Source organism: Schistocerca americana, chromosome 10, assembly GCF_021461395.2.
Source record: "Schistocerca americana isolate TAMUIC-IGC-003095 chromosome 10, iqSchAmer2.1, whole genome shotgun sequence".
NCBI classification, from domain to species: domain Eukaryota; kingdom Metazoa; phylum Arthropoda; class Insecta; order Orthoptera; family Acrididae; genus Schistocerca; species Schistocerca americana.
In genome coordinates this window covers 167,650,606-167,677,275 of record NC_060128.1, presented here as the reverse complement: position 1 = coordinate 167,677,275, position 26,670 = coordinate 167,650,606, and the positions used below count along the sequence as shown (strand labels likewise).

The 26,670-nt window shown below is 45.6% G+C and overlaps 1 protein-coding gene across 1 annotated transcript in view; it reads left to right on the top strand.

The window, feature by feature from the left end:
* The window catches only part of LOC124552340 (synaptic vesicle glycoprotein 2A-like), a 150,373-nt gene extending 124,825 nt beyond the window's left edge, over positions 1-25,548 (top strand). The window contains exons 10-12 of the mRNA XM_047126610.1: positions 9,538-9,848; positions 18,639-18,798; positions 25,413-25,548. Coding sequence (XP_046982566.1) covers positions 9,538-9,848; positions 18,639-18,798; positions 25,413-25,548 — 607 coding nt within the window. The remainder of the gene's footprint in view (positions 1-9,537; positions 9,849-18,638; positions 18,799-25,412) is intronic.
* The last annotated feature ends 1,122 nt before the right edge of the window (positions 25,549-26,670 follow it).

Below are 26,670 nucleotides of genomic sequence, written 5' to 3'. Positions count from 1 at the left end.
TGGTATATCCTGTTGCGGAATATTACTCTGCTGTCTGGCATTCGAGCACTCATACTAAGAAAATCGACGTCCAGTTGAACGAGTGTATGAGGAGAATAACGGGTACTATTAAATCCACCCCAGTCCCTTGGATGCATACTCTAAGCAATATCCAACCTCCACAATTGAGAAAGCGAGAAGCAGCAGCAAGAGAGTGGTCAAAAACTCATGACTCAGATTACACACAGAATCTACCAATCCATGATGTTTTGAACGAAATACTATCGACCCGCTTGAAGTCACGGAAGCCTATATGGGTTAATACACAAGAACATCAACCTGACATCAAGGAGCAATGGCGGCACTTTTGGAATGATTCTGGAATTAATAAACAAGGTATCCAAGATCCTACTCTGGAATTACCGGGCTTTGACCTGAAGAGAAGCACCTGGACTAAATTAAACCGTATCAGAACGGGCCATGCAAGATTTCATGCATATAAGTGCAAGTGGGGCCTATGCGACTCACCAGCCTGTGACTATGGAGCACCAGAACAGAACGCCCGCCATATTATTGAGGAATGCCCGTTAAGAAGATACGCCGCACCTGTCTCTGAGTTTATATATGTGAAACGCTCTCCTTTGGATTGGCTGTGCAATCTAGATATTGAGCTTTAAACATATGAATCAGTTTCTACTCAGACTTGCCAAGCTTTTAACGTGTAGTTATTTTGTCTTGAGTGTTTGTACTTTATCCTTTTGGTACTAATGCTTGTTTTTTACACATGTACTATTTACACATTGTTTTTTTATATATTTCATTTACATATTGTTGTACTTAATTAAAATATTGTCGCTGTATTGCCATACGCAAAATAAAAAATAAATAAAATACTCTTATATCTACGCTTCTGTCAGAGTCATACTAGAGTGAGATGAGTACGTTTGCTTCATTCTGCTTGTCACGTCAGATTTTCCTAGTTCTCTGTACCGCTCAAGCACGGGTTGCTCAGCCCTGTTGAATTCACGGTGTGGGAGTTTCGTGGTAGCAAGTGCCCGAGTTACAAAACATTACCTCATTCTTCGTCAACGATGTCCCAGTACAGCAAGCCCTTCTGGCTGGGATTGTTTGACATAATGCCAACAATACCGTCGAATGGCTTACTCGATCAGCACACCGGCTGGACTGGCCTCCACTGCCTGGCAGCACATAGAAATAAAACTCTTAAAAAAATCCTACACTACCGGCCATTAAAATTGCTACACCACGAAGATGATGTGCTACAGACGCCACAGAAAGAAGATGCTGTGATATGCAAATGATTAGCTTTTCAGAGCATTCACACAAAGTTGGCGCCGGTGGCAACACCTACAACGTGCTGATATGAGGATAGTTTCCAATCGATTTCTCATACACAAACAGCAGTTGACCAGCGTTGCCTGGTGAAACGTTGTTGTGATGCCTCGTGTAAGGAGGCGAAATGCGGACCATCACGTTTCCGACTTTGATAAAGGTCGGGTTGTAGCCTATCGCGATTGCAGTTTATCGTATCGCGACATCGCTGCTCGCGTTGGTCGAGATCCAATGACTGTTAGCAGAATATGGAATCGGTGGGTTCAGGAACGTAATACGGAACGCCGTGCTGGATCCCAACGGCGTCGTATCACTAGCAGTCGAGATGGCAGTAGTCTTATCCGCATGGCTGTAACGGATCGTGCAGCCACGTCTCGATCGCTGAGTCAACAGATGGGGACGTTTGCAAGACAACCGCCATCTGCACGAACAGTTCGACGACGTTTGCAGCAGCATGGACTATCAGCACGAAGACTGTGGCTGCGGTTACCCTTAACGCTGCCTCACAGACAGGAGCGCCTGCGACGGTGTACTCAACGACGAACCTGGGTGCACGAATGGCAAAACGTCATTTTTTCGGATGAATCCAGGTTCTTTTTACAGCATCATGATGGTCGCATCCGTGTTTGACGACATCGCGGTGAACGCACATTGGAAACGTGTATTCGTCATCGCCATACTGGCGTATTACCCGGCGTGATGGTATGGGGTGCCATTGGTTACACGTCTTGGTCACCTCTTGTTCGCATTGACGGCACTTTGAACAATGGACGTTACATTTGAGATGTGTTACGACCCGTGGCTCTACCCTTCATTCTATCCCTGCAAATACAATTCAGCAGGATAATGCACGACCGCATTTTGCAGGTCCTGTACAGACCATTTTGAATACAGAAAATGTTGGACTGCTGCACTGGCCAGCACATTCTCCACATCTCTCACCAATTGAAAACGTTTGGTCAATGGTGACCGAACAACTGGCTAGTCACAATACGCCAGTCACTACTCTTGAAGAACTGTGGTATCGTGTTGAAGCTGCATGGGGAGCTGTACCTGTACACGCCATCCAAGCTCTGTTTGACTCAATGCCCAGGCATATCAAGGCCGTTATTACGGCCAGAGGTGGTTTTTCTGGGTACTGATTTCACAGGATCTATGCACCCGAATTGCATGAAAATGTAATCCAATGTGAGTTCTAGTATAATATATTTGTCCAATGAATACCCGTTTATCATCTGCATTACTTCTTGGTGTAGCAATTTTAATGGCCAGTAGTGTAGTATGTGCTATAACGTCAGATACCCTCACTTTTCTGCCCGTTCAGCTACGCATAGCTCACTATTGCACCCCCATCCCAGCTGCCCCAACACACAATGACATGACATGGCATGTGCAGCAGGAGCGTGCATCTATGCATCATGCTACTGAAGTAGGTTTACATTTTACGATATGTACATTATGCAACAAATGTAATAACTTTTTAGCAGGGTCTATGTTCACTAATGTGAAAAAAGATGTTCTGTTCCCTACATCACTCTCTTCGGAGTGCGTTTTTTTTTTTTTTTTTTTTTTTTTTTTTTTAAACTACGCTATGTCTTGCCCACACGGCTAGCCACGCAGTCTAACGCAGTGCATCCTGAGCGGGAAGGCGTGCCTGTCCCCAGCACCAATCCGCTCAGCGGATTAGTGTCGAGGTCTGGTGTGCCGGCCAGCCTGTGGATGGTTTTTAAGGTGGTTGCGCGTCTGCATCGGCGAATGTGGGCTGGTTGCACTTATTCCGCCTCAGTTACACTATGTCGGCGATTGCTGCGCAAACACTGTCTCCATGTGTACGCATACACCACAATTACTACCACGCAAATATTTGGGGTTACACTCATCTCAAGTGAGACACGTTTCTGGGGGGGGGGGAGGTGGTCGGGGGGGGGGGGGGTTGTCCACTGGGGACCGAACCCCACAATAACCCTGGGCTCGGTGTGGAGCGGCTCTGGGGTGGGTGGACTTCTATGGCCTGTTGTGGGGTTGTGGACCATTGTTGTAGGCTACGGCAGGACGAAGCCTCTCCGTCGTTTCTAGGTCCCCAGTTCAATACACAGACAACGTATGTCTTTTCTGAGGCGTCAGGCTAATTCCACACCAAAATTCATCAAATTCATTTCAGCAAAAAAATGGCTCTGAGCACTATGGGACTTAAGTTTTGAGGTCATCAGTTCCTTAGAACTCAGAACTACTTAAACCTAACTAACCTAAGGACATCACACACATCCATGCCCAAGGCAGGATTCGAACCTGCGACCATAGCGGTCGCGCAGTTCCAGAATGAAGCTCCTAGAACCGCTCGGCCACCCCGGCCGGCTCATTTCAGCAGTTCTGTCGTTACAATGTAATAATGTTATGACGGCTTGCTAAAAGAAATAGCTTAGAATTTCTTACGTGAAGATTTTTAAAGCTTTGTAAATAAAGCAAACTGTATTAACATTCCATATATTTTTTCTTCTTGTCTACATACACTCCTGGAAATTGAAATAAGAACACCGTGAATTCATTGTCCCAGGAAGGGGAAACTTTATTGACACATTCCTGGGGTCAGATACATCACTTGATCACACTGACAGAACCACAGGCACATAGACACAGGCAACAGAGCATGCACAATGTCGGCACTAGTACAGTGTATATCCACCTTTCGCAGCAATGCAGGCTGCTATTCTCCCATGGAGACGATCGTAGAGATGCTGGATGTAGTCCTGTGGAACGGCTTGCCATGCCATTTCCACCTGGCGCCTCAGTTGGACCAGCGTTCGTGCTGGACGTGCAGACCGCGTGAGACGACGCTTCATCCAGTCCCAAACATGCTCAATGGGGGACAGATCCGGAGATCTTGCTGGCCAGGGTAGTTGACTTACACCTTCTAGAGCACGTTGGGTGGCACGGGATACATGCGGACGTGCATTGTCCTGTTGGAACAGCAAGTTCCCTTGCCGGTCTAGGAATGGTAGAACGATGGGTTCGATGACGGTTTGGATGTACCGTGCACTATTCAGTGTCCCCTCGACGATCACCAGTGGTGTACGGCCAGTGTAGAAGATCGCTCCCCACACCATGATGCCGGGTGTTGGCCCTGTGTGCCTCGGTCGTATGCAGTCCTGATTGTGGCGCTCACCTATACGGCGCCAAACACACATACGACCATCATTGGCACCAAGGCAGAAGCGACTCTCATCGCTGAAGACGACACGTCTCCATTCGTCCCTCCATTCACGCCTGTCGCGACACCACTGGAGGCGGGCTGCACGATGTTGGGGCGTGAGCGGAAGACGGCCTAACGGTGTGCGGGACCGTAGCCCAGCTTCATGGAGACGGTTGCGAATGGTCCTCGCCGATACCCCAGGAGCAACAGTGTCCCTAATTTGCTGGGAAGTGGCGGTGCGGTCCCCTACGGCACTGCGCAGGATCCTACGGTCTTGGCGTGCATCCGTGCGTCGCTGCGGTCTGGTCCCAGGTCGACGGGCACGTGCACCTTCCGCCGACCACTGGCGACAACATCGATGTACTGTGGAGACCTCACGCCCTACGTGTTGAGCAATTCGGCGGTACGTCCACCCGGCCTCCCGCATGCCCACTATACGCCCTCGCTCAAAGTCCGTCAACTGCACATACGGTTCACGTCCACGCTGTCGCGGCATGCTACCAGTGTTAAAGACTGCGATGGAGCTCCATATGCCACGGCAAACTGGCTGACACTGACGGCGGCGGTGCACAAATGCTGCGCAGCTAGCGCCATTCGACGGCCAACACCGCGGTTCTTGGTGTGTCCGCTGTGCCGTGCGTGTGATCATTGCTTGTACAGCCCTCTCGCAGTGTCCGGAGCAAGTATGGTGGGTCTGACACACCGGTGTGAATGTGTTCTTTTTTCCATTTCCAGGAGTGTATATTTCTCGACATAGTCGTCTTGTCCATGAACAAAGTTCCACCACCTCTGCTTGCACCACTTCATGACTACGAAAATGAAGTCCTCAAAGGTGTTCTTTAAGTTTTGGGAACAGATTAAAATAGGATGGGGTCCAGTCTGAACCGTATGGGGGCTGATTGATAACAACTGATGCTCCTCAACCAACACATTCATTGCTTTATTTTGCTCAGTTTTTTTCGAGTCATTTCATTTTTAGCTCCATATTTCCTGGTTTTTCCTACTGCTCTCCTCATAAACTTCTTTTATGTGGCAATAATCCTACGTACATATTTCTTTTGTAGTGCTGATCTGTCCATACCATGCACTGTAACTGGTACCTTAAGCCCGCATCTCGTGGTCGTGCGGTAGCGTTCTCGCTTCCCACCCCCGGGTTCCCGGGTTCGATTCCCGGCGGGGTCAGGGATTTTCTCTGCCTCGTGATGGCTGGGTGTTGTGTGCTGTCCTAAGGTTAGTTAGGTTTAAGTAGTTCTAAGTTCTAGGGGACTGATGACCATAGATGTTAAGTCCCATAGTGCTCAGAGCCATTTGAACCATTTTTTGGTACCTTAAATGCAATCTAAATACACATTTTAATATTCATACTTATCTCTTTCTTAGTTCTGTTTAGTAGCTCTTGTTCTATACTTGCATTAGTTACTTAGTATGACGTGAAGATGTTCAAAACTGTCCACTTTTTTAAGAGTGTATTGAGTTTTTCTTCTTGTCTGTCATGTTTTGAAGCTCACATTACTTTTCTTTTGTGTTTATTCGTTATCACTTCTTTTCTTTTCAGTTTCCTCATACCATTCCACTCAAACCCACCAAAGTCTTTTTGGAGTGCCAGCCACCACGTACCAAGCGTCCACAGGGAGATGCCAAACCTACCACATACATACATCCTCCCCGAATAGCACAAGACTCTTTTTTAGATTCGATTTGTTTGTTAATATCTTCTGGATACTACAGCCGCCTGTAAATTTATTTTATAGAGCTGATCCTGCTATTCTGTTCCAGTTAATAATCTTCTTCACTGTGCTCGGATCCTCTTCCCTGAAGATTTCATTAATTAGCTGGAAAAAGAGTTTATTTCCCTCCCTAAACAATGTAAAGCATCAAAGTCAGAGTTCCATCACTCCAACCACATATTGTCAGATTAACCATTAACACAATGTACTTTACAATGAGCATAAGGTTCCTCCTTCTCTCTGGTCCGTATACAGTACAGTAAGTCCATTAAATTACTTTTTACATAACGTTCGTTGCTAATGCAGACTCTTTGGTTATTCCTTGGCGGGCCACCATAACACCTTCCATCAGTGGCTGCATAGGATAGTATGCCCACCTCGGCAAATGCTCACAGGAGCTACAGCTCCTACCTTTATTCTTGGCTCTGCACAAACGGAAGCGTGGCAACAGGGTTTTGCTCTACTGTAGCTCAATTAACTTAAAATAATACACTACTGGCCATTAAAATTGCTACACCAAGAAGAAATGCAGATGATAAACGGGATTCATTGGACCAATATATTATACTGTAACTGACATGTGATTAAATTTTCGCGCAATTTGGGTGCATAGATCCTGAGAAATCAGTTCCCAGAAAAACCACCTCTGGCCGTAATAACGGCCTTGATACGCCAGGGCATTGAGTCAAACAGAGCTTGGATGGCGTGTACAGGCACAGCTGCCCATGCAGCTTCAACACGGTAACACAGTTCATCAAGAGTAGTGACTGGCGTATTGTGACTAGCTAGTTGTTCGGTCACCATTGACCAAACATTTTCAATTGGTGAGAGTTGTGGAGAATGTGCTGGCCAGTGCAGCAGTCGAACATTTTCTGTATTCAGAAAGGTCTGTACAGGACCTGCAACATGTGGTCGTGCATTATCCTGCTGAATTGTATTTGCAGGGATAGAATGAAGGGTAGAGCCACGGGTCGTAACATATCTGAAATGTAACGTCCACTGTTCAATGTGCCGTCAGTGGGAACAAGAGGTGACCGAGTCGTGTAACCAATGGCAACCCATACCATCACGCTGGGTGATACGCCAGTATGGCGATGACGAATACACGTTTCCAATGTGCGTTCACCGCGATGTCGCCAAACACGGATGCGATCATCACGGTGCTGTAAACAGAACCTGAATTCACCCGAAAAAATGACGTTTTGCCATTTGTGCACCCAGGTTCGTCGTTGAGTACACCATCGCAGGCGCTCCTGTCTGTGATGCAGCGTCAAGGGTAAGCGCAGCCATGGTCTCCGAACTGATAGTCCATGCTGCTGTAAACGTCGTCGAACTATTCGTGCAGACGGTTGTTGTCTTGTAAACGGCCCCATCTGTTGACTCAGGGATCGAGACGTGGCTGCACGATCCGTTACAACCATGCGGATAAGATGCCTGTCATCTCGACTGCTAGTGATACGACGCCGTTGGGATCCAGCACGGCGTTCCGTATTACCCTCCTGAACCCACCGATTCCATATTCTGCTAACAGTCATTGGATCTCGACCAACGCGAGCAGCGATGTCGCGATACGATAAACCGCATTCGCGATAGGGTACAATCCGACCTTTATCAAAGTCGGAAACGTGATGGTACGCATTTCTCCTCCTTACAAGAGACATCACAACAACGTTTCACCAGGCAAAGCTGGTCAACTGCTGTTTGTGTATGAGAAATCGGTTGGAAACTTTCCTCATGTCAGCACGTTGTAGGCGTCGCCACCGGCGCCAACCTTGTGTGAATCCTCTGAAAAGCTAATCATTTGCATATCACAGCATATTCTTCCTGTCGGTTAAATTTCGCGTCTGTAGCACGTCATCTTCGTGGTGTAGCAATTTTAATGACCAGTAGTATAGTTCTCCTCTCTATATTCACATGAATATCTTCCATTTTTCGGAAGATCCTAAGAGTGTCCCTTGGCAGTTCCCAACGAAATGGGAAGTTACACTACAGCTATATTTCCAGCATAGAGCAGCTTTAGCTCATTATCCACATTCGAAGCTTCTTCTGTTGCATCTACTTCTACATACATACTCTGCAATCTACCATACGGTGGGTGGTGGAGGGTACCTCGTATCACAACTAGCATCTTCTCTCCCTGTTCCACTCCCAAACAGAACGAGGGAAAAATGACTGCCTATATGCCTCTGTACGACCCCTAATCTCTCTTATCTTTGTGGTCTTTCCGTGAAATATAAGTTGGCGGCAGTAAAATTGTACTACAGTCAGCCTCAAATGCTGGTTCTCTAAATCTCCTCAGTAGCGATTCACGAAAAGAATGCCTCCTTTCCTCTAGAGACTCCCACCCGAGTTCCTGAAGCATTCCCGCAACACTCGCGTGATGATCAAACCTACCAGTAACAAATCTAGCAGCCCGCCTCTGAATCGCTTCTATGTCCTCCCTCAATCCGACCTGATAGGGATCCCAAACGCTCGAGCAGTACTCAAGAATAGGTCGTGTTAATGTTTTATAAGCAGTCTCCTTTACAGATGAACCACATCTTCTCAAAATTCTACCAATGAACCGAAGACGACTATCCGCCTTCCCCACAACTGCCATTACATGCTTGTCCCACTTCATATCGCTCTGCAACGTTACGCCCAAATATTTAATCGACGTGACTGTGTCAAGCGCTACACCACTAATGAAGTATTCAAACATTATAGTATTCTTTTTTCCTATTCATCTGCATTAATTGAGATTTATCTATATTTAGAGTTAGCTGCCATTCTTTACACCAATCACAGATCCTGTCCAAGTCATCTTGTATCCTCCTACAGTCACTCAACGACGACACCTTCCCGTACACCACAGGATCATCAGCAAACAGCCGCACATTACTATCCACCTTATCCAAAAGATCATTTATGTAGATAGAAAACAACAGCAGACGTACCACACTTCCCTGGGGCACTCCAGATGATAGCCTCACCTCCGATGAACACTCACCATCGAGGAGCTCTGTTCAACACTTGCATATCTTTATTATTTTATCTAAAGGTCGTTAAAGAATATGGGTTAGAGATTACCGCCTTTCTTCCTTGGGAATTTTCTTGATTTGTCACCATCAATACGAACTACTCCCACAGGTTACTCATACACAATCTTCCCGGCAGTCATCAATTTTTGGGTATGCTATTTGTGATATTTTGGGAAAACAAAGAAAACTATATAAGAGTGTTTTCTCGAAAATTAGAATAAGAGCCTTTTTAGTTAATATTATGAGGAGAATAATAAATAAATTTCAGTGTGATGGAGAGCTACACAGCAGCTGAGGATGTGATAGTCAGCAACTGGACAGTAGAGCTCCTGAGCGCAGAGCCTGGAGCCAACTGGACTACCACCGTGCCGGACGCGATGGTGAGCAACCTGACCAGCTGGGTCGGGGACGTCACCACTGGGGCTGCTTCCCTGGAACTGCCTCCAGCACTGGAGGTGTGCGTCGCCACAGTGAACCCAGTGAGCTTCCAGAATACGCTCATCACGGGCGCGGGCTTTGCTGTCAGCTACATCGCCATCAGCCCCATCATCAAGGTCGTCAGCAAGAAGACCATCCTCGGTAAGTTTCACGCACCATTCAGGACTCCCCACTTACGGTCAGCTTTCGACCAAAGATTCTACCATGTGGTATGCAACATGGTAAATGTACATTTCGTTGGTGTATCTCGTATTTCTTCTATTTGATAACTGCGTTCACTCCTGAATCTATGTCTGTAATCTGTGAAGTGCATGGCAAAAGGTATATCTACCTATCTTATTCTCAATCTGAGCTCAACATCCCTCTCATTAGAGAGGGATGTTGACTCAGTTTTTCGCACAAGCCAGTGATTAATTGAGGTAGACGAAATGGTAACAAAAGACTGTCGTCACGGTCCTGATGTCAACTGATACCGTCTGTATAGACTGCGTAGCGACTGGTTTTGGTTAATGAATGAACAGTGTAGCGCTACCTGAGATGTGCTAATCGCTCGAATTAAGGAAAACGTGGAAGGGAGGACCCACCATTACAACTTTTTTCACATATCCTGTTTATTTAACAATATTCTATTTCTATCCGCGGCAGCGCTACGATCGCAGTTCCGAGCATGCGTGGCTGTTACTCTGACCCAAGGAGAAGACATGTACGCCATTTTTCAGATCGCTGCTGCCGACGTGTGCTTTGTAGTGCTTCTTTATAATGTCAGCCGTAATTGAAAATGCCGCTGCGTGTGAAATCAGATCTAAATGCAAAGAAAGTTAAACCAAAGGAATTTCAACAGCAAATGTGCGAGGTTTACGGACAAAATGCTATGAGTGATTCAATGGTTAGAAGATGGGTCAGACTATTCAGTGAAGGACGTGATCAAGTGCACGATGAAGAACGAAGTGGACGCCCATCTGTGGTTACTGATGAACTGGTTCACACAATTGAACAGAAGATTAAGCACAACTGTAAGTTTACACTTAGTGCCCTTGCTATGGAAGTTCCGCAAATCTCACGATCACTAATTCATGAAATTGTTACTGAAAAACTGAAATTTCGAAAACTTTGCTCACATTGGGTACCCAAAATTCTTACTGAACAACATAAAAACAATGGATGGGCAGTGCACTTCAGTTTTTGAAACGCTACAGGGAAGAAGGCGATGGTTTTCTTTCTCGGATAGTCATGGGAGATGAAACTTGGGTATCATACGACACCCCTGAAACAAGACAGCAGTCATTGGAATGGAGGCACACTTCATCCCGAAAGAAAGTTAAGCCTAAGTAAATTTTGACATGTCGCAAAATCACGTGCACCTTTTTTTGAGACAGAAAAGGCAATTTGCTGCTTGATTTCTTACCAGGAGGCCAAACAATCAATGCTCGTGGTTACTGCGAGACCATTAAGAAATTGCGCCGTGCAATACAGAACAAGCACCGAGAATTACTGTCAAAAGGTGTTTTTTTTTTTTTTTTTTTTTCGCCATAATGCCCGACCTCACAGGTCGAATGTGACCAAACAACTCTTTCGGGAATTTCACTGACACGCGTTTTATCATCGTCCATACAGCCCAGAACTCGCTCCTAGCGACTATCATCTCTTCTTAGACTTAAATCTGTCCTTGGTATTCAACACTTGAACCATGATGACGAGCTGAAAGAACATGTTACCACATGGTTGAATACACAGGAGGCAACCTACCATGAAGAAGGCATACAAAAACTTGTGCCACGCTATGACAAGTGCCTACAAAATTTCGGAAGCTATGTAGAAAAGTGTATAATGTTGTCACATTACGAAAACAATGCCACAACTGCAGCTCATCAGAGTAGAGAGAGGACTGAAATGTGTGTGTCCCCCAACAATCGGCATATCTGTCGACCAATGAAAATCAAAAAGCACTCCGTCTTCTTCAGGCCACGAGTGACCTACCGGGACCATCCGACCGCCAAGTCATTCTCAGTGGAGGATGCGGATAGGAGGGGCGTAGGGTCAGCACACCGCTCTCCCGGTCGTTATGAAGGTATTCTTGACCGAAGCCGCTGCTATTCGGTCGAGTAGCTCCTCAATTGGCTTCACGAGGCTGAGTGCACCCCGAAAAATGGCAACAGCGGATGGCGACTGGATGGTCACCCATCCAAGTGCCGGCCACGCCCAACAGCGCTTAACTTCGGTGATCTCACGGGAACCGGTGTATCCACCGCGGCAAGGCCGTTGCCCCAGCAATAAAAATCGCCTTAGTAATTTTTTCTGTTCTGAAAAGTTCTTACACACATTATGAAATGTTGCTCCATTCCTGTGCGCAGCCTTAACAAATGGTGTCATGAGTACCAACTTAGTGTGCAGTGGCAGGAGAACTATTTTGTTCAGATTCACTAGAGCTTCATTGGCAATATTTTTTGACCCTGTCCCCAGATCTGTCTGTGAAGGCCATTCCCTTGTGTGTAGTGGTCTTCTTTTGCACGACTGTCCCACTTACACAGGCAGCAGCAATACTTATTGTTGGTGTAACCTCCTTGGAAATCCAACAGCATCACAATGACTTTGGAATCTCCACACACCACCCATTCATGCTTATTATAATTAACACTGTTTACAATGGATTTCAACATAGTATAACTTTCTTTAGATAAGGAGCCATCTATAATGAGTCTCCACTTGTCTGGTTTGTATGTAAGGTTCAGGTCTTCCAACAAACTGTCAGTGTCACTACAGAATGTAATGTCGCCTTCAGTATCAAACTGACACTCAACCTTGCCATGTCAGTGAGGAGATTCCACTTCTCTAGTCGTGAAGGCAAGAGGTCAGCTTTGAACGACGTAAATCCCTAATCAGAGCAGAGCTTTGAGTTTACACTGTGTGATTCTGCGTTGTTCTCCAGGTGACAATGTTGGCGTAAAAGTAGGGCCAGTGTGCAGGTGACAGCACTGTTTCGGCTGTATGTGCCGACTCAGCCCCATCGCAACCACTATTTGAATGTGGTACATGTGGGGGAACATGAACTGGCAATCCTTCACTATGAGCCACAGGGCGAATGACAGATGGGATGTCAAGGTGCAGGGAATGGCAATTGAATCTCAATGTAGACAAGTGTAATATGCTGCAAATACATAGAAAGAAAGAAAGATTCTTTATCATTTAGCTACAATATAGCAGATCAGCAGTTGGAAGCAGTTAATTCCATAAATTATCTGAAAGTAGGCATTAGGAGTGATTTAAAATGGAATGACCATATAAAATTAATCTACAGCAAAGCAGATGCCAGACTGAGATTCATTGGAAGACTCCTAAGGAAATGCAGTCCGAAAACAAAGGAAGTAGGTTACAGTACACTTGTTCGCCCACTGCTTGAATGCTGCTCACCAGTGTGGGATCCGTACCAGATAGGGTTGATAGAAGAGATACAGAAGATCTAACAGAGAGCAGCGCGCTTCGTTACAGGATCATTTAGTAATCGCGAAAGCGTTACGGAGATGATAAACTCCAGTGGAAGAGAGACGCTCAGAAGCTCGGTACGGGCTTTTGTTGAAGCTTCGAGAACATACAATCACCGAGGAGTCAAGCAGTATATTGCTCCCTCCTACGTATATCTCGCGAAGAGACCATGAGGATAAAATTAGAGAGTGATTAGAGCCCAACCGTCAGGTGACTTGCGGAGTATGGATGTAGATGTAGATGTAAACGTCAGTACAGATATTTGGATTTAGGTTATGTCTTGTTGATATGCCTGCTATCATTGGCGATGATGTGGCGCACACTAACAGCGAAATTCTGCTTGACCCGTTGAAGTGTCATAACATCGAAGTTGTCGATGACCTGCTGAATAGCTGTTCTCAGCTAAGCAACAGATTTGGGTTGTTGCTGTACACCTTGTCTTTAATATAGCCCCACAAAAAGTAGTCGCATGTGTTCAGCTCTAGAGAATATGGTGGCCAATCGAGTCTCATGCCAGTGGCCTCTGGGTACCCCAAAGCCAGAATGCGATCCCCAAAATGCTGCTGCAGGACATCGAACACTCCCCTGCTTCGATGGAGTAGAGTTCTGTCTTGCACGAACCGCATATTGTCGAAATCAGAGTCACTTTGGATAATGGGGATGAAACCATCTTCCAAAACCTTCACCGGCCGTTCGGTAGTCACCACGTCTTCAAGGAATCTCGCACCGAGTACTCCGTGACTGGACATTGAACACCACACAGTCACCCGTTGAGGGCGAAGAGAATTCTCGATCGCGGAATGCGGATTTTCAGTCCCCTAAATGCGTCAACTTTCCTTATTGACAAACGGATCCAACTGAAAGTGAGCTTCGTCGCTAAGCGAAACCAAATATGTGCATACTAATTCCCATCATGCCCCGTGACCAACTGTGCAGTTTGAACGTTCTAATGCAAACCGTTCAGAAGTTATGACGATTTTCATATGGTTCAATAATTGTAACTCTGTAGGTACCTGGCCTACAACTTCTTATAGAGGATAGGTTAAGGAAAGGCAAACCAACGTTTATAGCATTTGCAGACTTAGAGTAAGCTTTTGGCAATGTTGATTGGAATATTCTCTTCCAAATTCTGAACGTGACAGGGCTGAAAGATAGGGAGTGGAGGCTATTTACAATTTGTACAGAAACCAGATGGCAGTTATAAAAGTCGAGGGGCAGAAAAGGGAAGAAATGGTTGAGAAGGGTGTGAGACAGGGTTGTAGCTATCCCTGATGTTACTAAATTTGTGTGTTAAGCAAGCAGTAAAGGAAACAAAAGAATAATTTGGAGTAGGAAATAAAGTCCAGATAGAAGAAATAAAAACTTTGAGGTTTGCTGATGACATTGTAATTCAGTCGGAGACAGCAAAGAAGAGCAGTTGAATGGAATGGACAGGGTCTTGAAAGAGGATATAAGATGAACATCAACAAAATCAAAACAAGGATAATGGAATGTAGTCGAATTAAATCAGGTAATGCTGAGGGAATTAGATTAGGAAATGAGACACTTAAAATAGTGAATTTCTCTATTTGGGCAGAAAAATAACTGATGATGATCGATGTAGAGATGATATAAAATGTAGACTGGCGATAGGAAGAAAAGCGTTGCTGAAGAAGACATCGAGTACAGATTTAAGTGTCGGGAAGTCCTTTCTGAAAGTGTGTGGAGTGTAGCCACATATGCAAGTGAAACATGGACGATAAACTGTTTAGACAAAAAGAGAATAGAAGCTTTTGAAATGTGGTGCTACAGAAGAATGCTGAGGATTAGCTGGCTGGATCACATAACTAATGAGGAGGTATAAAATAGAATTGGGAAAAAGAGGAATTTGCGGCTCAACTTGACTACAAGAAGGGATCGGTTGGCAGGACACATTCTGAGGCATCAAGGGATCACTAGTTTAGTATTGGAGGTCGGAGGGAAATTTGGGTGTTAAAAATCATAGAGGGAGACCAAGAGATGAGCACAGTAAGCAGATTCAGAAAGACGTAGGTTGCAGTAGTTACTCGGAGATAAAGAGACTAGCAGAGGATAGAGTAGTGAGGAGAACTGCAAACCAGTCTTTAGACTGAAGACCACAACGACAGGAAAATCATCAAACAAGCATTGACCAAAGAACACGAGACAAAAGCCAATAGGCAGTTTGTCAACTGATGTGTCAGTTTAGCTGTAGACTGAATATACAAACACATTAAGTAAAATAAACCTCACCTCTGAGTTTGCGATGCCATGTGCATTGTTTCATGGAGAGCAATAATACGGTTCTTCAGGAGGCTACCAGAGTGGAAATCCCTCATGACGTCTTTATTTCTTAACATTTTTACACCAAATTTTGTTCACCTTCAAAGTATTCTCGAATCAAAATGCACTTCTTCAAACGATGCTTCGATTATTCAGAACAGTTTTTTAATTCACTTATTGGGATGTTCGTTATGTCTTCCACAGTGGCAAAATGCTTTTGTTTCGTGTCCCTTTTGAATCTGAAGAACAAAAAAAAATCACAGAGGGCTAGATCCGGTAAGTAGGGGGGGGGGGGGGGGGGGGGTTGACAATCGGTGTCATGCTGTTTTTGGTCAAAAACAGCTGTACGGAGGGGGCGGTGTGGGCCAACGTGTTATCATGATGGAAGAACCAGTCGCCTGTGCGCCAAAGATCTATCCTCCTCTTCCAGATACTCGCCCTCAACCTTTCCAAAATCTCCAAGTAGAGCTCCTGGTTGACAGTTTGACCCAGGAGAATGAAGTCCACTTGCACAACACCTCTGCAATCGAAGAAACAAATGAGCAACCTCTTGATGATTGACTTCAATTGGCGAGCTTCTTTGGGACGAGAAGAGTCACTTGTCTTCCAGTGGCTTCGAAAAAAAATTCAGGGTCCTCTTTGAGCTGATAGTGAAGCCCAAAACGTGCCTGAAGTCGATGCTCGCTCTGTTCGTCTGCGAGAAGGTGAGGGACAAATTTGGCTGCAACACTTCTCATGTGCAAATCTTCAGACAAAATCCTTTGAGTTGAACTCCATGATAATCTAGACATCTCACAAAGTTGATTAATGGTTCGGCAACGGTCTTCAGGAACGAGGGGATTCATTTTGACGACTTTTTGGTCACTTCTTGACACTGACTGGCGTCCTGAACTGGGATGGTTTACAACAGACATTTGTCCATTTTTAAAATTTGAAAACCGCTCTTAGACTCTGGTTTTACTTAGGGCAGCATCCTCTCAAGCAGTCTTAAGCATTACAATAGTTTCCAAGGCTGATTTCCCCAAAAGGAAACAAAATTTCACAGCCACGCGTTGCTCTCGACAATCTGCCATCACGTTTTTGCCGAAATGGAGAAAGTTGCTTTACTAAAAAAAACTCTCACGGGCGAACCAATGCAGGCACAGTGACACAGCTGCGCCGTGACCTTCGACCATGGATACTAATAGACTGGGCAAGCAGTGCAGCGGCTATACGTCTGGCGTGGCTGCAACATCGAATCACGTGACTGTTGGCAGAACGTCGGCGGGAGTTCAAGGCAGCATTCTGATTCCTGATTTCACTTCCAGTATTGCTCAGTGGATTTCCTCCTAACTTCACCACATTAAATGAAGCTTATGTAAACACAGCTAAAAGTGATAAATTATTGCGTAACCACTGTACAAATTTAGTTTTACAGCCATTACTTCACAATGAACTTTGTTAACTGCTGAAACACTTTCGATGTTCGGCAATATATTCGCCGCGAATATTTCAGTGTTACCAATTATAAGATGCATTCTCTACTCACAATACGCGTTATGCACTGCATAAAATGTAAATATTACGTGTGTGTCTTTTAGTGCCTTGGTTGTAGAAAGTGTTATAGACTTCATAAATCGGCATAAACAACAAAACCTGTAACGTAAACACACGTGTTCACATCGAATGTAACGAACTCAATTGTGTCGTTCACCCACAAAACGTAAATCAGTTTCATTTGAAAGCTCTTTTTTGGTTTAAACAGTTTGTTTCGTAGATGTATCAAATAAGATATCTACAAAATCAGTACCTACTTACATGAATACTTGTTCCACAGATCATGAATACGATACTTCACAATGATGTGTCAGTTTAATGAAAGGTAGACCTATCATTACATGACAATTCTTCCAATCACTTATTTATACCTAAAAAATCGCCTACTGAGTAGGAGCTGTCATTTTCAGATTCTTTTAGTTTCATTTTAAATGCTGGTTGGCTATCTGTCAGGCTTTTAATGCTTTTTGGTAAATGACCAAAGATTTTTGTAGCAGCATATTATTTATCCCATAAATTACAGCTTATTATCTGGAAACTAACATAGGCCATACAACTACCTTTTTGCAAATGGTATTCAGTATTTGTTTCTGATATTTGTATGTTTTGTAACTGGGAAGTACAAAATAAAACTAAACCCTGATGAGAAATCAAACTTGTTTTTGCAAATTGTTCTCTAAAATAATACCAGCGTAATTCACCCCTTTTTGTGCCAAAGTCAGATTTAATCCAGGATAGAAAAATCATCCTTTCTTCTTATGTAGTAGCAATGCACATTGCCATTGCTTTTGGAGTGGGAAGGGTTATTGGTAATAAATCTCTCTCTCTCTCTCTCTCTCTCTCTCTCTCTCTCTCTCTCTCTCTCTCTCTCACACACACACACACACACACACACACACACACACACACACTAATATATATATATTCTTCAAAGTGCTTCGAACAGTTGAGTGTGTGCTCAGTAGGCTTGAAATCTTTTCGTTTCACTGCCTGTATCCACATCTGCCTGCGCCCTTTATCCTTTGGAAACCTACACGAAAGAGAGAAAGCAGCTTTGTAGCTTACCATTTCAAGAAATATATACGATTGCAATGTGCGCCTGGAAACACACACAGCACTTCAAACCGCCAATTTACGTAACTGTGGCGTTCTGGGTAAGGATATGATACACACAATAGTTTATCAGTATTCAAGAAATACCGCTAAATTATACTAATAATACTTACACGTGAAATATAATGTTACTTCCCTTCACAAAACGCTCGGTACAACCATAAGCACAACAGGATACCACCATTGTTTTGCCAATAGTCACGTGGTATAGCAGTAGAGATGTTGGTGCCACGAAATATACGTCATGACCAGTCTACCAATATCTATGGTCGAAGGCCGTAAGGCCGTGACGGTAACGGTCACCTGGTCGAACAATTGGTTCCCCCTCTCTTACTCTCCACCGCAGCCCAATTCCCGTTACTTTTGCCTCCCCCCCCCCCCCCCCCCCCCCCCACCGCGTAATCGTATTGTGGGACCACTATTATTTCATTCTTTGGAAGCTGCACAGTGATGTACAGGTTTGGGTGTAGACCCACCCCGACCATTCCCCACAACTACTGACGGGTGCCGCTGCCGTTACAGCGGTGTGCCTGACGGTGTCCGGGGCGTGCGGCGTGGCCGTACTGTGGGCGCAGACCGACCTGGAGGTGCTGCTGCTGCCGATGGCCTTCATCGTGCTCTCCGGGATGTGCGTGTCCGTCGTTAACGTCGTCGTCGTCGATACCGTCCCCACCTATCTCAGGTAAGCCACCACAGCTCTTGCCAGCACTTCCAAATGTGGTGCACAGATTTCATTTTCTTTTCGAGTGCATACGAGCGACACGAACAGGGTCAGTCCAACAAGCACTGAGGAACTGTTTTGTGTACGTTTACAAGTTTCTGTACGGTGATCACCAGCTGAAAAATAAGAGTTAAAGGCAGTACTAACAAGGGAACCTCCCCATCGCACCCCTCTCAGATTTAATTATAAGTTGGCACAGTGGATAGGCCTTGAAAAACTGAACGCAGATCAATCGAGAAAACAGGAAGAAATTGTGTGGAACTATGAAAAAAATTAGTAAAATATACAAACTGAGTAGTCCATGCGAAGATATGCAACATCAAGGACACTGGTAGGCAAGGAGCGCCGTGGTCCCGTGGTTACCAAGAGCAGCTTTGGAACGAGAGGTCCTAGGTTCAAGTCTCCCTCGAGTGAAATATTTAATTTTTTATTTTCAGTTTATGTGACAAACTCTTATGTTTTCTTCACTTTTTTGGGAGTGATTATCACATCCACAAGAAAACCTAAATCGGGCAAGGTAGAAGAATCTTTTCACCCATTCGTCAAGTGGAGAAGTTAGGTGGGTCGACAACATATTCCTGTCATGTGACGCACATGCCGTCACAAGTGTCGTATAGAATACATCAGACGTGTTTTCCCGTGGAGGAATCGGTTGACCTATGACCTTGCGATCAAATGTTTTCGGTTCCTATTGGAGAGGCACGTCCTTTCGTCTACTAAACGCACGGTTTTGCGGTGCGGTCGCAAAACACAGACACTAAACTTATTACAGTAAACAGAGACGTCAATGAACGAACGGACAGATCATAACTTCGCGAAAATAAAGAAAGTAAAATTTTCAGTCGAGGGAAGACTTTTTTTTTCTTTTTTTCTTTTTTTTTAGTATTTTTTTTTTTTAGACAGCAGAATTGCGTTTAAAAAAATGTAGTAATGAGTAATGATTATATTCGAACTCGCGAAACTTACCTATGGTGCGCGACACTTACCATTACACTACTTTTTTTTTTTTTTAGGAAGGTGGGGAGGGCGCGGAAGGTAGAGCGATCAGGGGTCGTAACCCGAGGCCTGGTCGCAGTGTCCCCCTCGTCCGTCAAGGAATCAGGGATGGGAAGGGGAAATCTTTTGTGGGAATTATTGTTTATTTATTTATTTTTATTTACTGTTATAATACATTCTTAATGTGGTTTTACTTTATACCACAACAAAAATAAATGTATCTAGCACCGCATCGTGCTCTGAGAAAAAGAAAACAATATCTCGGCACGTTCCTACACCGAGGTAATGTATATGGGGAAAACGAAAAAAAAAGTTCTTCATACAGGATACAGAAGGGTGTGTCGCTACTCTCCTTACGCTTCATCATCCAGGTACGTCTTCACGTATATCATGTTGTTCCACCGAGAATCGAACTTAGTCATGTCAGCTCACTCAATGGGTATCTTCTCCTACCTGTTGATGATCCAGCTGCGTGGAGGGTCGCGTAGGGCACTCCCTAAGTAATTAGAAAAATACTGTCTGTATTTTGGGTTCCGTACGATCTTGCAATGACGTTCTTGTAGGTAGTTCCAAAAGTCTAATACATCTTTAGGTCCATCGTGAAATAAGTAGTGTACCGCATGCGCACGGATCCACGTGACAGCGTTGGTCTTGGCGCGCGGGAAATACTGTTGATCCGGAAATAGTAGAAACCGAGGTGTAATGTGTTCCGGAGTCACTCGTAGAAAATACGACAAAATTTGTCGCACCAAGCGCCATACGTCTCCTGCCGCGCCACATGTGAGACGGTGTTCGTCCGTGTCTGGTATCCCGCAGTCTACGCAGAGAGGCGATTCCGCCATGTTTATCTTGTGGAGGCGAGATCGGGTGATCTGTTTACCATTGACTGTGATGTACCATGTAGATCGGACGGCTGTGTCCAGTGGAATTGCGTGAATCGTCTTCCACACCACCTTCCAATTAACCTGAGGGCTTTTCGTCTCCACGATGTTTGGTGGGCGCCTCTGCTGTAGGACATGATATATATCCCGCGCCGACGCCTGTTTCGTCGGTGGTACTGCGATACGGAAATAGCTGTGTTCAATGTAAAAGTTCCCGAAGTAGTAGAAGGGTGGGGGTATGTCTTGCGTCGTCAGTGGGGGCATAATGGACGGCGGAGCTAAGGACTCCAACAGCAAACCTGTCAAACTTTCCGGGTGGTGGCGCCACAGCTTGATGTGTGAGCTGACATCCAGGGACACAGCTCTGTCGTGGACATGGACTAGGCCAAGACCTCCCCTTTCTGGGGGAAGGGTCAGTGACTCATAACTGACTTTGAAGAGCATGCCTGTACTGACGTAGGCTCCGAATGCCGCTAATAGACGTCGAGCCATCAGTAACGGTATTGGGAGAACACGCGCTATGTGTGGAAGGCGCGATGCGAGGTAAACATTAACGAAGTGTGTCCTTTGGAGAATGTCGAGGGTCCGCAGACGAAGGTTGAAGATCTGGACCCGAATTTGTTGTAATAAGCGGCGGTAGTTAAGAGCCGCGGTGCGCCGGATGTCGTCGTGAAACTCTATCCCGAGACATTTGATAGTGCCACGAAGCTGTAGGGGTTCGACACACGCTGGGGTCAACCCGTCTCCTATGGCCATGGCGACCGATTTGGTGACGTTGAGACAGCTGCCGGAAGCCACACCGTACGTGGTAATCCATTCTAGTGCTCTGTTGACATCATCGCGATTGCGGAACACGAGAACCAGGTCGTCTGCATATGCTGTACAGCGAAATGTGACGTCACGTAGGGTAAGACCGGTGAGGCGTTGACGGAGACCACAGAGGAGCGGTTCCAGTGCCAGAGCATATAGTATCGTCGACAAGGGGCAGCCTTGACGAACGGAGCGGAAAATCGGGAGGGACTGCGAGAGATGCCCGTTAACGAGCACTTTGGAAGTCGCTCCTCGGAGTAGGCGCATCACGACGGCTGTGAATTGCTGTGGGTACTGCATGTGCTGGAGAACGGACGTTAGGTATGCGTGATCCACTCGATCAAACGCTTGGCTAAAATCTAGTGATGCCAGCGCTCCCGGGACGCGGCGTGCCCTGGCTAGGGCTAGTAAGTCACGGTATCGACACAGTGCTGTGTGGATGTTGTTGATACCCCGTAGGGAAGTCTGATCTGGCGAGATGACGTAAGGTAGGGTCGGTCGTAGACGGTTTGCTAATAGTCTGGTGAATATCTTCATGTCGCAGTTGACGAGTGTTAGCGGGCGGTAATCTTGTATTCGAGCCCCACCTTTAGGCTTGTGAACCGGTATAATTATTCCTTCTACGAAGGTCGCAGGGAGCGGCACCGCGGGGGACATAAGCTCCCGACAGATGTCTGTTAACTTGGGAGCCAGTAAATACTGAAAAGTTCTATAAAACTCCACAGGGAGCCCGTCGGGGCCAGGAGACTTATTCGCCGCTCCTTTACCGATGGCGTCGATAACTTCGTCTTCCGTAATGTCGTTCAATAATTCAGTTTGTAAATCCTGTGGGACAATGCCGTAAACCAGTTGTGAGACTGCTGTCACCGTCATCGGGTCGGAACATTGAGCAGAATAAAGTCGTGCGTAATGGTCGAAGAAGGCTGCAGCAATATCGCGTTGTGTGGTGTGATGAAGGCCGTCTTCAGTGGTGATGGCATGTATCAGCGCCCGTCTTCGCAGTGTACGTTCTCGGATGACGTGGTACATGGTGGGTCGTTCCGTTGCGAGTCTGTCTTGTGTCCGCGCTCGGACGAACTGTGTGCCCGACCGAGACTGACTTGAACCAAGGACCTCTCGTTCTGTAGCTACTCACGCTAACCACGGGACCACGGCGCTCCGGAGCTCAAGGGCTCCTTATGTTGCCTATGTTGCTCATGGACTACTCAGTTTGTATATTTCCCTTACTTTTTTCATAGTTCCACACAACTTCTTCCTGTTTTCTCGATTTGATCTGTGTTCAGTTTTTCAAGGCCTATCCACTGTGCCAACTTATAACTAAATCTGAGGGGGGTGCGCTGGGGAGGTTCCCTTGTAAGCAAAGGAGAGAAGGCTGAAACGTGGAAGGAATTAATCGTAAATATTGTCAAGTCCTTTACACTGAAGCGCCAGAGTAACTGGTATTGGCATGCGTATTGAAATACAGAGTTACGTAAAAAGGCAGAATACAGCGCTGCGGTCAGCAACGCCTAAATAAGGCAACAAATGTCTGGCACAGTTGTTAGATCGGTTACTGCTGCTACAATGGCAGGTTATCAAGATTTAAGGGAGTTTGGACGCAGTGTTATAGTCGGCGCAACGAGCGATGGGACACAGCATCTCCGAGGTAGCGATGAAGTGGGGATTTTCCCGTACGACCATTTCACGCGTGTACCGTGAATATCAGCAATCCGATAAAACATCAAATCTGCGACATCGCTGCGGCCGACAGTCCATTGGTAGGTTTCTGAAGGTGTGTAATATAAGGTGTCTACGCACAGTTGATGTAATTCACATAAATAATGGGCTACCAATTTGCGTACATGGTGATGGCTACCAATAGCCACGCAGAAGGATTTACATTGGGCGAATTTGCTCGCCGAGACATCAATGTGCGTTCACTATAATGCTCCTCAGACAACTGTAGCACGATTCTGTGTCTGAAACATGGACAATTATACTGCTGAAAGATGACATCGCCTTCAGAGAAGACATCAAGCATGAGGGGATGCAAGTATGCACAGCTGTCAGCATGTCTTTGATTACTACCACAAGTCCCTTGCAAGTGCAGAAAATGTCCCCAATAGCACAATACTGCTCCCACCCGCCTGCATCCATGCATGTTTCGAACCACCGTTCACCTTGATGACGGAGTTTGTGGATGCGACGATAGACTTGTGTAGCAAAAATATGTAATTCATGCGAAAATCCAACACGTTTCCATTGATCTATGGACGAATCCCGATGTTCTTGTGCCCACTGCAGTCATAATTGATGATCTCGTTGAGTCAGCATGTGAACATGTAAGGGTGGTCTCCTGCGCAGGTCCGTGTTCAACAATGTACGACGAAAAGTGTGCTCTGAAACACTTGTGCATCCACCAGCATTGTGCTCTTTCCACAGAGACGCTACAGATCGCCATCTACCCTACATTACAGAGCAGACAATTCTCCGAACATCACATTCTGTGAAGAGTCAGGGGCGTCCAACTATTTAGCGTCTAGTGGTAGTTTCAGTGTTGTTCTACGTCTTTCTATACATGCTCATGACACCAGCACATGAACGTTCGACCACCTTCGCTGTTGTCGAGACACTCATTCACAAGCTATGCACCCTTTCTCAAAGCCACTGAGCTCAATTTATTTATCCATTTGCAGCCCATACCTTCGCTAGGCTGATGCCTATCCATGTCTGCTTTGCTTATGTACTTTCATTACTGAGTCACGTGCTCGGAAGGCCACCATGCGGCATACAACGTCATGGTGGACAGCGATCATTAAGTTTTGGCTGATTAGTGTATTTTCGGTACCACTAAGCCTGCCACCACTAGCCACACCAATGCAAGAGGCATGTATGGGTAGAGCACCACTGGTATTCCAATGTTTGCGTAACCATTTTCACACAAAACTGAAATTTTGAGGAATTTGGATACTTACTCGTATGTGACCTGTATGATGGGGCTGGCACCGGCATACTGCGCCAAACGTAAATGTTATCGTTTAAAACTCAGTATGTCAAAGTCTGCAAATCGGACAAACTGATCGTATAGCAAATTTCTTGCTGAGCCTATGCAGGCAATAAAGGCACATACACTTTCTCCTATCGAATCAATAACAAGGTAAGTTAATATTAGAGACCAGCTGTTCTAGTTTACAGACTTGACTTTAATATAAGACCTCTCTATTCGGCAAGTGGGACATAGGTTGGTCAGAGTGGCGCACGGTAAGGTTTTTATGCCAGCTCGGAAGGGCCCCCCTCCCCCCCCAATTCTATAAGTTCCACCAGATCCTTGAGCGTCATGCACTCCACCTCGCCTTCCGTATACGCCTCCCGTCCCCCACGCGGATCCTCTATGATCTCATTCCTTTCCCCCATCTGCTCCTCTTCCTCGAACATATCCGCATCCTCTACACCTCCCGCTGCCTTGATCCCCCTCACCCCCTGGTTGCTCCTCTCCTATCACCGCCCCCTGCCACGTCTTCACTGTTTTATCCCCCCTACCCTCCATCTCTACACCCTACATCTCCTTTCCCAAGGTGGCTTCCATCAATCCCCCCTCCCGGATGATGCCCTCTCCCCCTCCATTTATCCTTCCTATCAACTCTGATCCTCACCCCTCTCCTTTCCTCTGTCCTTTCCCTGGGCTCCCTCTTCCTCCCCCCTTCCATCCTGTGTTTTCTCCCCACCTACCCTCTCCCTATCTCCTTTCTCCCCCCCCCCCCCCCCCGAGTCCTTTTGTACTCCCTTCTTCTGCCTTCCCCTGCATAAACACCCCTCTCTCTACTGATTATCGCGTATCACCGAGTGAACATGTTTTACCTCTCAATTAGCAAAATTATAGAGCTGTTGGTGTGCATTTTCTTATTGCAGAGCCATGGCGGTGTGCCTGTCGCTGTGTTTCGGCCGCCTGGGCACCTTTATCACGTCCCTCATGCTGGGTGCCCTCATAGACTCCAACTGCGTCCTCGCCATCGCCATCCTTGGAGGATACGTCGTTGGTATGTAGACGTTAGTTGAGTATTTGGATGTCCTTTGGACCATAAAAGTGTCCTCTCACTATGACAGAGAATGAGTTAGTTTCACAATTATATATAGTACATGTTCTCAGAAGAAAATAACGCAACATGTTTACCAAAGTGTTTATTTATATTTTCACGTACAGTATGACCATTAACAAAATCGACAAACTTTATTCAAATGGCTGTGAGCAGTATGGGACTTAACATCTGAGGTCATCAGTCCCCTAGACTCAGCACTACTTAAACCTAACTAACCTAAGGACATCACACACATCCATACCCGAGGCGGATTCGAACTTGCGACCGTAGCAGCAGTGCGGTTCCAGACTGAAGTAAATTGTGTTCAAAAATATTTTCTTAAAGAATTTACTGTATTTACTAGCGATTCATCAAGAACATTAACACAATTAATCACGCTAGGGGAGCGTGGAAGTAGTTGCCAGGAAGTAACTGATTGAAAATGAAATTACCTTTAACAAATGTGAATTTTATTCCTAAAAGCTTTTTCAAAAACAGATTTAAAATTGTAAGCGGAAAAGCAACCTCGAAATATCAGCTTACAATTTTATTTAGAGGCAGAAAGAACAATATTAAGAGTAGGAGCCTTCGGGCTGAGAAGCTTGCCGCTCCCTCTCAACACGGCCGTAATCACGACCGCTCACAACAACCTCTGTGGTGCAAATCTGCAGCACACCAGATTACTTTAAACAAAAAAATTTTAACAACTCACACAAACACCTAAACTAGGCACCCCGTAAGAGGGATAGAAATGGTACAACACTCAAATTATTTGCCACCGAAAGTGCAATTTGTTTTTTTATTGTTTTTTTCATTTTTTATTTGAAGGACTCTTACGGTGGAAGCAAACTTACATAAAATGTACAACATGCTCTACATTACACATATACCACCTCGCAAGATGATAGGCAAGATAAAAACATATTTCAAGAATTCGGCCTTTAAGCAATAAATTCGTTAACACCGAATCCGACCTGACAGAGGCAGCTTTTAAGGTACGGCAGACCGACAGTGGGGTGGGGTTCAAAATGGTTCAAATGGCTCTGAGCACTATGGGACTTAACTTCTGAGGTCATCAGTCCCCTAGAACT